This window comes from Condylura cristata, unplaced genomic scaffold (assembly GCF_000260355.1).
Source record: "Condylura cristata isolate star-nosed mole 26May11 unplaced genomic scaffold, ConCri1.0 scaffold00032, whole genome shotgun sequence".
In the NCBI taxonomy this organism is placed as follows: Eukaryota; Metazoa; Chordata; class Mammalia; order Eulipotyphla; family Talpidae; genus Condylura; species Condylura cristata.
In genome coordinates this window covers 8177655-8190977 of record NW_004567133.1, presented here as the reverse complement: position 1 = coordinate 8190977, position 13323 = coordinate 8177655, and the positions used below count along the sequence as shown (strand labels likewise).

Genomic DNA, 13323 nt, shown 5'->3' with positions numbered 1-13323 from the left:
TGCCCTCTTGTCTCCCTTCAGGTTTAAGTTGCTGAGTCAGGAGGAAGGCGAGTACTTCAACGTGCCAGTACCACCTGAAGGAAGTGAGGGCAATGAGGAGCTGCGGCAGAAATTTGAGGTGAGCCTGTGTGCCTGTGTCCCTGTCTGCTTCCCTCCCGTCTCCACCCCAATCCCTCCCCCACCCCCCAGCGCCATGGAAACCAGTTGAGTCTGCTCTGTGCTTTTTCCCCTGTTTCTGGTGTGGCTTCTACTGAGACCTCTCAAGAGTGTGCAATATTGTTCTGCCTCCCAGAAAACTTCTATTTATCCTTCAAGACCCCAATTCAGTGTCTCTTGTCCTGTGAAATCATTTATGTCTTCCGATCCTCATTCAGAATTAGACATTTTCTTGAAAGTTCATTCATGGCCCAGGTCACTTGGATGATGGCTGGGACTGGGATGGAAGCAGTGGTGATCAAGGAGACAGTGGCATGTGTTAGAGGCTGAGTCGGATAGGCTCGCTGAAGGATAGAATCTGGATTTGGGTCTGTGGTAGGATGGTGCTGTGATCTTAACAAATGGAATTGATGGTGCTGGTGTTTCCATGAAATATCTACGCGTGCATATTCTGAAAAGTAAGGGCCCTTGGCTCTGACCTTGGGCTATAATTCTAGCTCTGCTTCTACCTCAAATAAGCCCCTTTCTGTGGAGCCAAATAAACCCCATTTTCAGCTCTATAAGAGTATAGGACACATTCCAGTTTTTTCAAAGAAAATGCTTCAGGGAAGATGGGTTTGAGTACTTTCATTATATGTGTACTGAGCGATTTTAAAGTAGTTTCATAAGGGAAAACACATTTTGTTCATGCAAACTCAATATACTTGGTTTGATGGGAAATCATCCATTCCAGGTAAGCAATGATGGCCTGCTAACTCTGAAAAAAAAAAAAAAAAAGGATAAAGTAGCTAAAATGAAATAGATGATTATCATTGCTATTTATCAAAAAAATCAAAAATCAAAAATCACAAGTGCCCCCACCCCCAACCCCCCCAAGTTCTGTGAAGGAAAGTTCCATAGCAGACTGAAGAGGAAAATGCACTGGTGTCTGAGAGGATAGAGTTGTCTCCAGGGAAAGGACGATGAAAGTTAACTAAATGAAGAAAGCATTTCACTCAGAAATACATGTGCCAGCCCTGTGGTGTGCACTTTGATAGCCGCGGCAGGAATCTGTCAGCGGTCCAGTGTGGCTAGAGCAGAGAGAGCCAAGGCTGAGTTGAAGACAAAGCCGGGGAAGTGGGTGGTCAGAGTAGGAAGTCTGTGCCGACTTCGGCAAGGGTTTGGATTCATCCTAAGAGTCGTCAATTTCTGTGTCAACTTGAGAGAAATAGCTCTTGAGTGTCAACCCATGTCTTGAGACTGTGCCCTCAACAAAATGTGAACTGGGGGATGGTTCTGACCCAGAGGAATGTCCCTTCCTGGACACAGTGGGATAAATACAACCACTTTGGGCTTGTCAGTCATTCTCTGGTGAAGATGTAACTGAAGGTGATTCCCACAGAGCCCGTTCAGGCCCTAGTCAGCAAAAGGATGTCCGGGTAGAGCTGAGAACTGACACTGTCCATTAGGCCAGGAAGACCTTCTGGAGAATTCTCTCCATCTTTTCCCACAACTTGCTGTTGTGTTAAAATGTGCTGTTGTGGTTGAAGAACAAGATCAGTATTTCCTTGTACAAAATGAAGCCTTAGTTTTGTAAAATGATTTCTTCTGTGCTAGGGCGGCTGAGGTGACATTTCAGAACACCAAGGAAAACATTTCCTACATGAACAGAGCATTTGTCTGGGCCAGTTATTGGCTTGAAGTAAAGGACTGTTTTATCGGCATGAAACAAAACATGTCCTTTTATTTCTAGCAGGAGTCTGCAAACGTTTGTTTATGCCTGAATTATAATCGCTCCACAGCATAGTTGTTGATTAAAAAAATGTTTCCAACGGACCGAAAATTGTTCTCAGACACAGAGGAATTTCAGTTGACCTTGAACGTGAGATATGTAATCCCTGTGCAATAACCAATTAGCACCCAGAATGACTCAGAAATTACTTTCAAGCCTCTTATCTGGAGAAATTCTGAGTGACGGGAAAATCGAGCTGCTGGAACTGGGGTAATAGAATTTCATGGTAGGGTGAGCGTGCTGGAGTTAGCACACGCGGTAGCTTTCAGGATGGCGGATTTGGCCGTTTGGGGCTTTCTTCTGCTCCTGGGCTGGACAATGGCCCAGGGGGCCAAAGACTCCATTTAATATAGTCCAGGATAGGTTTTCTGACTACCCTAGACTTTTTTTTTTATTTGCTAAAACACTTACTCTGTGCCTCTTCTTATTCAGAAATATTTAGAAATAATTCCTTATTTAATTCAGTCTTCACAACAAGCCTGCATGGTAGGGTTGTTCATGAACAGGTAAGGAAACTGAGGCCCAGAGAGGTCAGCAACTTGCTGGTCATTGCCTTGCGTTGAGCCTCCCAGATTCAGGTGCAAGTAGTTTAGGGAGATGATCCCCGGAAGCTTCCTACATGCAAGTGGCAAGAAAGTGATGGGAGACAGGAAGCAAGCAGGGAAATCCTGCTTGTATCATCAGACGGGTAGGGCTGTGGGCAGGTGGGCCCAGGCCTTGGGAAGCAGAAGCATTTCCCCCAACTCCCTCCCTACCTCCCTCCCTTCCTTCCTTCCTCCCTCCCTACCTCCCTCCCTTCCTCCCTTCGTTCCTCTCTCCCTCCTTCTCTCTCTCCTTCTCTCTTTCTTTTTTCCTTAAAGATTTATTTATGCAGATGAGAACTGGGGTACAGGCCAGAGGTACGGGGAGGGGTGGGTGTTGAGAGGATTCATTAGAGACAGAGTGAGGAGCAGAACAGGCAGATCCATTGAAATCCACTGCTGAGGGGAGCAGCAGGCAGGCAGGAGAGGTCTGCTGTGCCATATGGGTCAGCTCCCTGGCTGGGGATCAGACTCTTATTGCTGTGGCTGCTTCATAGTGCTGCACTTTAACCCCTTGGCCACCAGGGACGCCCCCACAGCTCCCTTTCCATGGCTGGTGGAGGGCTGCTCCCAGGGAGTAACTTCCTCTTCATCTCGCCTGGTTAGTGGGCTGCACTCTGCAACTGTGCACCAGCAGAGGCCTGGGGTTCGCAGCAATTACCCCCAGATGCAGAGAAGAGAAAGTGTATCTTGGGGGCCCCTGGGCCACATCTGTGCTCAGGTGGTTGAGCGCCAGGCTCCCTGGGTTTGAGCCCCAGGGCTGCCCCTTCCTCACTGTCAGCAAGTCACCGTATCTCTCTGAGCTTGAGAGTTCCCATGTGTAAAGTGGGGAATTATAACCCTTCTTACCTCATAAGGTTATGTGAGGATTGAATGAGGTCATGCGTTTAAACCAGTGCCTGGCACATCGCAGCCCTGAAGTGTCCTAGCTGTTCTCATGATCAGCTCCCTCTGGGGAGGGCGAAAGTGCAGGAAGACTCCTGCTGGGCTTGGAAAGGCAACTTATGGTTGGGAAGGACTTGGGGGACTCCTAGTTTGCGAGGTCTCTGTCTTCACTGCTGGATTGGGGAGTGCCTGGTGGAGCTCCTTGATGGGGAAGGGGCAGGGAGACTGTGACTTAAGCCAGGAGAGGCATTAGGATCTGAGAGGGAGTCCAGGAGCCCGGCTGTTTGCTGAGTCTTGCTCACCCCTCTGCCCTCTGGAAGGAGCCTCGGCTCTTTGTTCCCAAGTATACTCTGTTTGCTTTCTCTCTGAGCATTGGGTCTTAGACTCTACATTGTAGACATGAAAAGGCAGCCATTAGTGTGCTTCTGTTCCTGAAGGCATATCCAGGCCAGCGAGATAAAGGATCATTTTAATTTGGAGCTCAATTTAAACATGTTTGCTCTTTGATGGTGTATTTGCGAGGCATGAAGCTGCTGGAAATCATGCAGCATTCAGGGTTATAGAATAGGGCTGTTATCCTACAAAGGCTCACTGTGTGGGGGTCACAACCCCAGGTGTTTGCAGGAGAGAGTCAGATAGCAAGAAAGGGGAACAAGCTTGGTGGAAGACCGCAGGTGTGTCAGGGGGTGTGGGGAGGGCGAGAGCAGGATGAAGCCCCGTGTAGCCAGTGCTGTTTCTTGAAAAGAAACTAGAACCCTGGTTCTTTGTCAGACACCTCCTGATTTCCATCAGTTGTCAACTAATTAAAATCTGAAAGCAACAACAGGGTATAGACCAGACAGTCTGGCTGTTAGGTTTCTGATCTATAGGCGGGGAGCTGAGATAGTCTGTATTGGTCTCTTCAGGCAGCTATAACAAAAATGCCGTAGCTGGGTGACTTAAACCACAAACATTTATTTCTCCCAGTTGAGCTGGCTGGGATTCCCGAGATCAGGGTGATGGCAGATGTCTGGTGAAAGCCCGCTTCCTGGTTCACAGACGCATCTTCTCACCATGTCCTCAGACGGTGGAAGAGGTAGAAGGAGTGAAGGAGCTCCTGAGAACTTCTTTTATAAGGGAGTTCATCTCATTTATGAGGCCTTCCCCCTGATGACTGTTAACCCAACCCCCCAAAGGTCTGCCTCCTAATACCATCTCCCTGGAGTCTAGCATTTCACTGTAGTAAATGAATACAACAGACATACAGACATTCAGTCTGTAGCACTTTCCTATGGAGAAAGTCGCAAAAGCAAATTGAGATGGAGGTGGAGGAAAGGGTTTGGCCACGATTTCAGAGGAGAGATCTAGCTGTTCAGGGGGACATAATGTTCTCTACACAAGGTAAACTGGAAACTTTGGGAACCTTGAGCTCCTCACTCCTGCTTCGCCTGTGACCATGCTGGGAGCTACAGGTGGATGGGTAAGAGAGTCTGTGGGCTGGTGTGGGGACCAGGACCAGGGACAATCAGGAGGGACCTTCACGGGTTGGAGAATGGAGAGTGGGGTGGGAGGGCAGGCGCGTGATGGCCTTGAGACAGCCTGGGCCATGCTTTGGTCTGAGAATGAGCATTTGAGGTGATGGGAGGATGCGCCTCTCCAAAGGCCATCCAACATCTCTTCTCGCTTCTTCCTTATGATGGTCTCATATTTCCACTACCCTCCTCTGCTTGTGACTGCCAGTCTCTGCTTCCAGATCAGATGCTGCCTTTTAACCCCAGGTCAATCTGTATTTCTACTTGATGGTTTCAGAGACTCTTAAACCCCAATGTAATCTTACTCCAAAATCACTTGATCTATCAACTCTGTTAGTAGCCCCAAAGTGGAAACAACACAAATTCCTATAAACACAAGAGTGTACACATGCCGACAATACAAAGGAGCAAACTACTGATTCATTAACAGCAAGCGTGAAATTTTAGGAGCATTATGGTGATGAGTAGAGGCAAAAAAGTACGTACTCTATAAAGGAAAGCTGTTTCGTTCTCACACCTGACATCAAATGTGTGGGTTTTCTTTTCCACGAAACTCTCCAGTTCTCTGAGACAGCCGAGTGAATGAAGTTCAGTTCCTACACTAACCACTGGAACTTAGCACTGACCCCACAGGCCAAGGGCTCAACCCCACAAGACTGCCCCCTATTTGAGGCATCAGTCTTATTAAGGGGGTTCCCGGGTTACTGTCTGGCGTTGACTACAGATCAGGGGCTCCCAGACCTGCTCCTCAGACTTGATAACTTACTATAATAGCTTCAAGAATTCAGAGAAACACTTTTTTTTTATGTGGTTATATGATTCAGTATACCAATGAACAACCAGATGAAGAGCTAGTGTAGGATGAGGTCTGGAAGGGTCCCAAGAACAGAAGCTCTGTTGGGGTGCATCCCCACCCCCCACAAAGTATATGTATACTCTCACTCAGAAACTCTCCAAACCCCATTGTTTAGGGATCTTTATGGAGATGTCATCATTTTAGGCTTTATCTGATGATTAACTTAGTCTCTGGCCCTTAGGGATGGGGTGGGGTAGGAGAAGAAAAGAAAGTTTGAAGTTTCTTATCATGGTCCATTCTTCCTGGACCCCACCCTGAGACCTTTCATGCTCAGAATTAGCCCGAACTTCTCCAAATATTGTATAAGATCCCTCTTGTCTTTCAGCCACATCTGCAGGCTGAAGGAATAACAAGCCTTCAGTTCTCTCAATGGGCCTTGTTTTCAGTTCTGTAAATTCCTTCTGCTGCTGACACCAGTGTTGCTACCCGATAATTCTAAAATATCTTTTGAACACAGAGGGGAGAACCCTTCCACAAGGATGCAAGTTCTTTGAGTATCTGGGTCTGTTTTGTTCCCTGTTGCATCCTGAATCCTGAACATTTAGGACATTAAATTAGTATGTCTTGAATGAGTGAATGAATGACTCTTCCTAGATAGTCAAACCTCTGGGAAGACCTTTGTAGCCTTTGTCTTAAAAAAAGGTGGGGAGCCCCGGAGGTGACCCACTTGGGCCCTCTCCTGACCCGCCCGCTGCTCCCCTCAGCAGTGTACTTCCGTGCATCTGCCTGTTCTGCTCCTCACTCTGTCTCTGTGGGTCCTCTTGCTGCCCCTGAACCTCTGGCTTGTACCCCAGGTCTGTATGCATCAATAAATAAATATTTTAAAAAGGAAAAAAAGGGGGGGGGCTTGGGGAGAGGGGAGGCCTTCTGCAAGGAATTAAGTTGCAGCACTATGAGGCCATCTGCAGCCACTGAAGACTGAGTTTGATCCCCAGCCAGGGAGCTGACCCACATGGCCCAGCAGACCTCTCTTGTCTCCCGGCTGCTCCCCTCAGCAGTGGATTTCAGTAGATCCACCTGTTCTGCTCCCCACTCTGTCTCTAGTGAATCCTCTCACCCCCATACCTCTGGACTGTGCCCCAGTTCTTTTATGCATAAATAAATCTTTATAAAAAGGGGGGAAAAGCACATCCTTAATAGTCACAGTCATTAAGTATCCTCTATATACCAGGAAGGGTGGGTGCTAAAAACTCTGATGCTTTATCTCATAGGGTTGTCTCTATTTTTTGAAAAGGGAACCAAAGTTTAGAGATTCATTCACCAAATTCAAGGAGGTGCCTCCTCTGCGCTGGGCACTATTCCAGAAAAACAGACAAAATCCATACCTTCATGGAGCTTATGCTTTCATGTCAGGAGAGAGACAATAAATTAAGAAAAAATACCAGATTTGAAAGATGATATGAGATGTGGAGAAAGTGAAGGGGCTAGAGGTTGTGGAGAGATTTTCATGTCAGCTTTGGGGGTGAGGGGAGTTCTCTTATTGGGGTTGAAGGAGCTCCAGGGAAGAGAACCCCAGGCAGGCATTGTGGCAAGTGCAAAGGTCCTGGGGCAGGAGCATGTTTGGTGCTTTCGGAGAACACCAACAAGGTCAGGATGACGGTAGCAAGGAGAAAGGTGTAAAATCAGAGGAATGCAGGGGACTCGGGTCATCTGTGGCCTCTGGCTGTTTCCCCGAGACCAGAGGGAAGGTGTGGGGTGTTGGGTAAATGAACTGCCAAAGGCAGGGTTCTAGTGGGGATTTTTAAGCTCAGTTGTTTTGCTTCTAAAAGCAAATCCAGTACACCAGAGGCTGCAGGCCTCACTGCTGACTCCCCTTCTCTCCTCATTCAAAGCGTTTGTTGTCTCTCTGAGTTAACAGTCTGCTCCCAGCGGTGACCCCTTCCCCATAGCAGGGGCATAAAACCTGGGTCTCATCCATCATTTTACCCAATAAATCATTTATCCAGAAACCATATTTGTTGTCAGGGAAACTGGAAAATGACACTCATCCTGTGCCCTCGCAGAGTTTCCAGTCTGTTGAGGGAAACAAGTCAACAGTCGTCATCTGATATAAATGGGAAGGAAGTGAGTGAAGGGAGGGGCTGTGGTCCCCCTAAGCCAGAGAGAAAATCAAGGATGGTTTCTTGGAAGTGCCAGTGGGGATAACTAGGTTGGCACAGGGGCAAGAACAGCCATCTACAGACAGCCACAACAGAGGCAAAGGCCCTGAGTGGTCAAGGAGGTAAAAGCGGGATGAAGCTGGAGTGCAGGGAAGAAGGACCCCAGAACTGAGGCTCGGGGCCTGGTGGTACCCGGCCGACTCAACCAGTGACAGCACCGATGTCTTTATTCCAGCATCACTGGGTTGCTAATGAAACATTTCAAGCAGGTGGTGACTTAGTGAAGAAGTGGTAGCTCATTGGCTGTGTGAATCCCAGTGTGGCAGGAACCAAGGTGGCTTGTCAGGTGAAAGAGGGTGACAGGGCGTGATGGTGAAGATGGGATGAAGTTGATGGTTCTAGGATTAGCTGGGAGTTAAAAATGTCAGTCCCTGGTGACGGATGAGACCTGAGCCATCACAGAAATGGAGGCCCCAAGGATCGCCTCGACATCCCAGAGCCTGCAGAGTGGATGTGTGGCTGCGCTTTGCTCCGAGACTTGGATGCGTGTGTGGGAACAGCCTGCAGGGGCCGCGTGTCTTCCTACAAGGGGGTCCTCAAATCCTAATGATTTTTGCCTGTGTGCTTCCCCTCCAGCGGGCCAAGATTGCTCAGGGGACCAAGGCTCCCGAAGAGAAGACCACCAACACCATATCCAAATTTGACAACAATGGAAACAGGGACCGGATGAAACTGACCGATTTCAACTTCCTGATGGTGCTGGGAAAAGGCAGCTTTGGCAAGGTACGCTATGGATTGGTGTGGCAGCCACTCCAGATCAGCATACAGGGCAAGCATGTTTGCTGTCGAAGGAGGGCTTACCTTCCAGTGAGGGAGTGTAGAGACAGTGCCTGATGAAAAGGAAAGTCATAGAACTCAGTGCCCTGTACCATCTAGAGGGTCCTCAAAGAGATGACATAGAAGGTAAGACCAGATGGATGAGCAGAAACCTGGTTGTGCATTCAAATAGCCGGGAAGGAGCATTGCTACCAGAGAGCACAGCAAGTGCAAAGGTCCTGTGGTGGGAAAGATCCTGGTTTCTCCTACTTACCACCAGAAGGTGTTGGGGTCAAAGCGCCATGAACAGGGTGGAGATAGCAGGTTATAGATTTCAGGGCTAGGTAGAAGCCTGATTATGCAAAACCCAGTGAGTTGTGTGGAGGAGTTTGGATTTCATTCACATTGCAGTGGAGAGCCATGGAAAGTTTTTAAGCAGAGAAGTAAAACACATTTGCCTTTTGGAAAGATCACGCTTGCAGCCAAGAGTGGAAATGGTTCCTTTCAAACAGCAGCACAGTTGAAGGATGACCCTGGGACTCGTAGCATGATCCTGAATGCTTTTATAGATACCAGGAGACGCTGCTTTACTGAAGTTGAGATTGTGTTATAAGTATTCCTGCCTTGTTTAGTGTTGTTTGGTGTCTCTTAATTCCTTCGTGTGCCACAAATATGTCTCATATAAATCTCATACAGTGAACTCAGGTGTGCAAAAAAATATAAATTTCTTCCCTGTCTTTGTAACTTTCACCAAGAATCTGGGAGTTATCACTGCTCTCTCCTCACCCTCTCCCTTCCTCTGTCATGTATAACCCATGGGTGAATCCTGACAGATTCTCCCCAAAGCATGTCAAGGATTTACTGACTTCTCCACATCTTCACTCACGCAGCCTTTGTCTAATCCACCTCTACCAGGGGACTGTTGCAGAAGTTCCTGCTGGCTCCTCTCTTGTTACCTGTCAATACATTTCCATTTGGCAACCATTGTTATTTTAAAAAACTTATACTAGGTCAAACACTCCCCTGCCGGAACCCTCCAGTGATATCCCGTGACATCAGAGTGAATTCTAGCCTATGTCCTAGGCTTCCATCACTCTTCGTAACCCAACCCTTGTTCTCTGTTTGACAGCTTCATCTTTCCCCATCATCCTCTGTGCGTGGACCACTGTGGCAGCTTCTTGATTTATTTTTTAAACATACAAACCTTTCTCCCTGAGAGCTTATGTGACATTGGCTCTTCCTTGTAATTCCCATCTCAATCTAGATGTCACCCTCTCTGAGAAGCCTTCCCTGACTGCTCAAGCTACTCATTGTCTTCCACTTTATTGAGCTCTCACCAGCAGGCATCCCTCTTCCCAGGTCCAATGGAGTCTGCTTCTAAGCAGGTGCTTCATACAAGGAAACAGAACAAGTGAGTCAAGCTGACATCTGGAATTGAGAGGGAAGTCAGGGCAGGAAGAGGGTCCTAACCTGTGTGGAAAGAAAGAGCTTAGAGGCCAAGGGATAAAATAAAACGGGTGAGGTCAAGACATTGGATGCTAGAACTAGCAATAGATTCCAAAGATGGGCATCTCCTTGTGACAAGGAAGTGTGTGGCCCAAAGGAAGAGCAGGTTCTAATAAGCAGAGGCTGTTGGGAGTTTTACAAAATAAAATTGTATTTTTAATATAAGCAATGTACTCATGTGGTTCGTGATTAAAATGATATCAAAAGGGTAAATGTTGAGAAGTCTTGCTCCTGTCCAGGTCCATCCCATTCTGTCCCTCCTTGCTGCTGCTCTCCATCAGTAAACACTTCGCTCACCTCATTTGCATCTTTGCAGCTTCTCTATGCTAATTCAGCAAATATAAATATGCATTTTTATTCTTACGCTTGTTAACTCAAAAGTTTCCATTGTATACACATAATTCTGTACCTTTTGAATCCCTTAGTAATAGAAGCTCGAGGGATGGGCATTTGGAAGGCCTTATGGAAAGGGTTTGGTGGAATTGGGGGGTGGGTGGAGAGCTGGGAGAATGGGTCATTAGGGAACCCTGAAAACATGAGAGAGAGTAGATCATCTGTTTCCGTGGAAACCCTTGTAATAATGGAGATTCTGTTTCAGGCTGGGGGTGTGGCATCAGATCCATCACAGATGAAAACAACAGTGTGTAGTGAAAGGAAACTAGAATAACAAAAATTTCTGTGATCCTTTGAAACACATAGTAATCCTTTATTACTCTAGTTTTGCCAGCCATGGCTTTAAACTGTCGTGTCGTGGTTTTGTACCTGGGTGCTTTCCTGTGTCCTCTTACAGTCTCGGGGGGGTGTGCAGTTCACTCCTCGTAAACAGAGGAGCCCAGCTGTTCCCCTCTTGCAAAGAAAAAAAGATGGACCTTTGGGGTTACTCTGTTCACACTTCCCTTCCCCCGAGTTCACTGTATCCCATCTGGCCTAGAAAACATGCTGTTAGGTGCTGTACTAACTCCTACCGCGACTAAGGAGTGACATAGGCATTTTGCTGAGACCTGTGAAAATGAAACAAGGGAGAAAAGTTAAGTGTGAAGGCCATTGAGCTCTGTTTCACAAACTTTAAAAAGAACAGACTGAAGGGCTTGTTTGTTTCCTGAACAGGTGAGTGTGTTTGCCTGGAGATGGAAGCCTTCTAGAACTTTTGTTGCAGAGCATTTAAATGGACCATTTATTGATTTGTTTAGTGTTTCTTTTTATAGTTCTATCCCTCACTCTGTTTTCTATGATTTCTCGAAGCTTTGCCAACCACTACCCTTTTCAGGAATTGAACCTCAGTGGTGGTTGGATGATAACTGGCATCAATGTCCAGCTCAGTGATACAGGTGGACCTGGTAGGCCATCAGGGACAGTGGGTACATGATGAAGGAGAGATACCGCACAAACACAAGTCTCTGCATCACAAACTTGTCTCCTCTCACCCTAAAGTGCTGCCACAACTATTAAATATTTAATCAGTGCCAATATTGCTGACCTCCTGGGACTTCCTATTGTGCCAGTGATTGGTATGATCCAAGTCTTTTTTAAAAACGATGCTAGGAAGTTTGAATGGAGAGTTTCTTATTCTTTCATACTGCCTACTGTTGCTTCTGGAGTGTGCTGTGCAAACAGGGGAAGGTGTGAGGGAAAAGAAGGTGCAATCTGGATGTTGCTCTAAACGGGCACAGCACCCCATAAAGCCAACAGCACAAAAGGTCTCTGTGGACGATCATGGGAAATGGTCAGTAATAGAAAAAAAACGAAAATAGCCCAAGTGATCACCAGCAGTTTGAAAATTAGATAACATTCAACAGAATGGGCACTCTTCTCTCATCTATTTATCTGTTTATCATCAGAAAGATGTCCATGATATAATTTCAAGTAGTAATAGAAGCAGAACATCACAGAACATTATGATGAGTAATATATAATATTCACATAGAATAATTCTCCCTATGCAATTTATTTATTTATTTTTAAAGATTTATTTATTTATGCATACAGAACTGGGGTACAGTCCAGAGGTGCAGGGGCAGTGAGAGGACTCACCAGAGACAGAGTGGGGAGCAGAAAGGCAAATCGATAAGTCCACTGCTGAGGGGAGCAGTCGGTGAGACAGGAAAGGTCTGTCATGCCATGTGGGTCACCTCCAGGGCTGGGGATTGAACTCCTCACTGAAGTGGCTGTGGCTAGCTTGCAGTGCTGCGCTCTAACTCATTGTGCCACCAGGGAGGGTCTTTTTATGCAACGTTATCACAGTCCTGGCATTCATTGAATTTTCCCCCTAACATTTATTATGGAAAAAATGTTAAATGCAGAGAAGTTGAAAGAATTATACAATGAACATCCATAATACCCAGTATCTAGATTTGAGAATTAACATCTAGGTAGGTTTTGCTTTTATCACATATCAGAGCCACCTATCTGTCCCCATCTATCTGTCACTCCATTTTTAAAATGTATTTCAAAGTAAGTTGCAGACACTGGTACACTTTATTCAGCGTGTATGTCATTTAACTAGGGTTCAATATTTGTTTTTGATAATGATAAAGTAAAAATTTACATCTAAAAAATGCACAAACAAGTGTATCGTTCTATGAGCTTTGACAAATGAATAATTTAAAACCCAGTGGGGGTGTAAATGTTAATCAGAAGATTGCTCTGGCAGATGCAAAAAGCAGCCTGGATGTTAGGGATGAGCTGTGAGTGCCTGCAGGAGTGAGGTTGTCTCTGCTGAAGCCAGGGAAGGCTCCCTGAGAAGTGGCTCCTGAGAGCTCTTGACAGGGCCAGTTAACTATGCAGAGAGGGAGGAGTAAAGGAAGCTCTCAGGAAATCTTCTCTTCCTGGCACTGACCCCAGCCCTCAGTCAGGTTTGGTTGATCTGTGTGGCAGCCAGGACACCCACACCCATTTATTAATTGCAGTGGATTCAACTGCTGTGAAAAGAAAATAAACTCCCAAATGGATAAACAATAGACATTTGATTGTCATTCATGTAACAGTCCAAGATGGGTGTTCCTGGCCTCGCTCACTCCCTCCACGTGGTGATTAAGGGACCTGCATTCCTTCCTTCTTATATGGCTCCATTAATCCCTAAGACCTTGTTTTTGTCTATATTCAGAAGGTGGAGAGGGGAAGAGAATACGGAGGAGGAACAAGC

The 13323-nt window shown here is 46.5% G+C and overlaps 1 protein-coding gene across 2 annotated transcripts in view; it reads left to right on the top strand.

Moving 5' to 3' along the window:
• PRKCB (protein kinase C, beta) overlaps window positions 1-13323 on the top strand; it is a 281444-nt gene that overhangs the window by 201557 nt on the left and 66564 nt on the right. For both annotated transcript variants that reach the window (XM_004692061.2, XM_004692060.2), the window contains exons 8-9: window positions 22-118; window positions 8496-8642. In XM_004692061.2, coding sequence (XP_004692118.1) covers window positions 22-118; window positions 8496-8642 — 244 coding nt within the window. The remainder of the gene's footprint in view (window positions 1-21; window positions 119-8495; window positions 8643-13323) is intronic.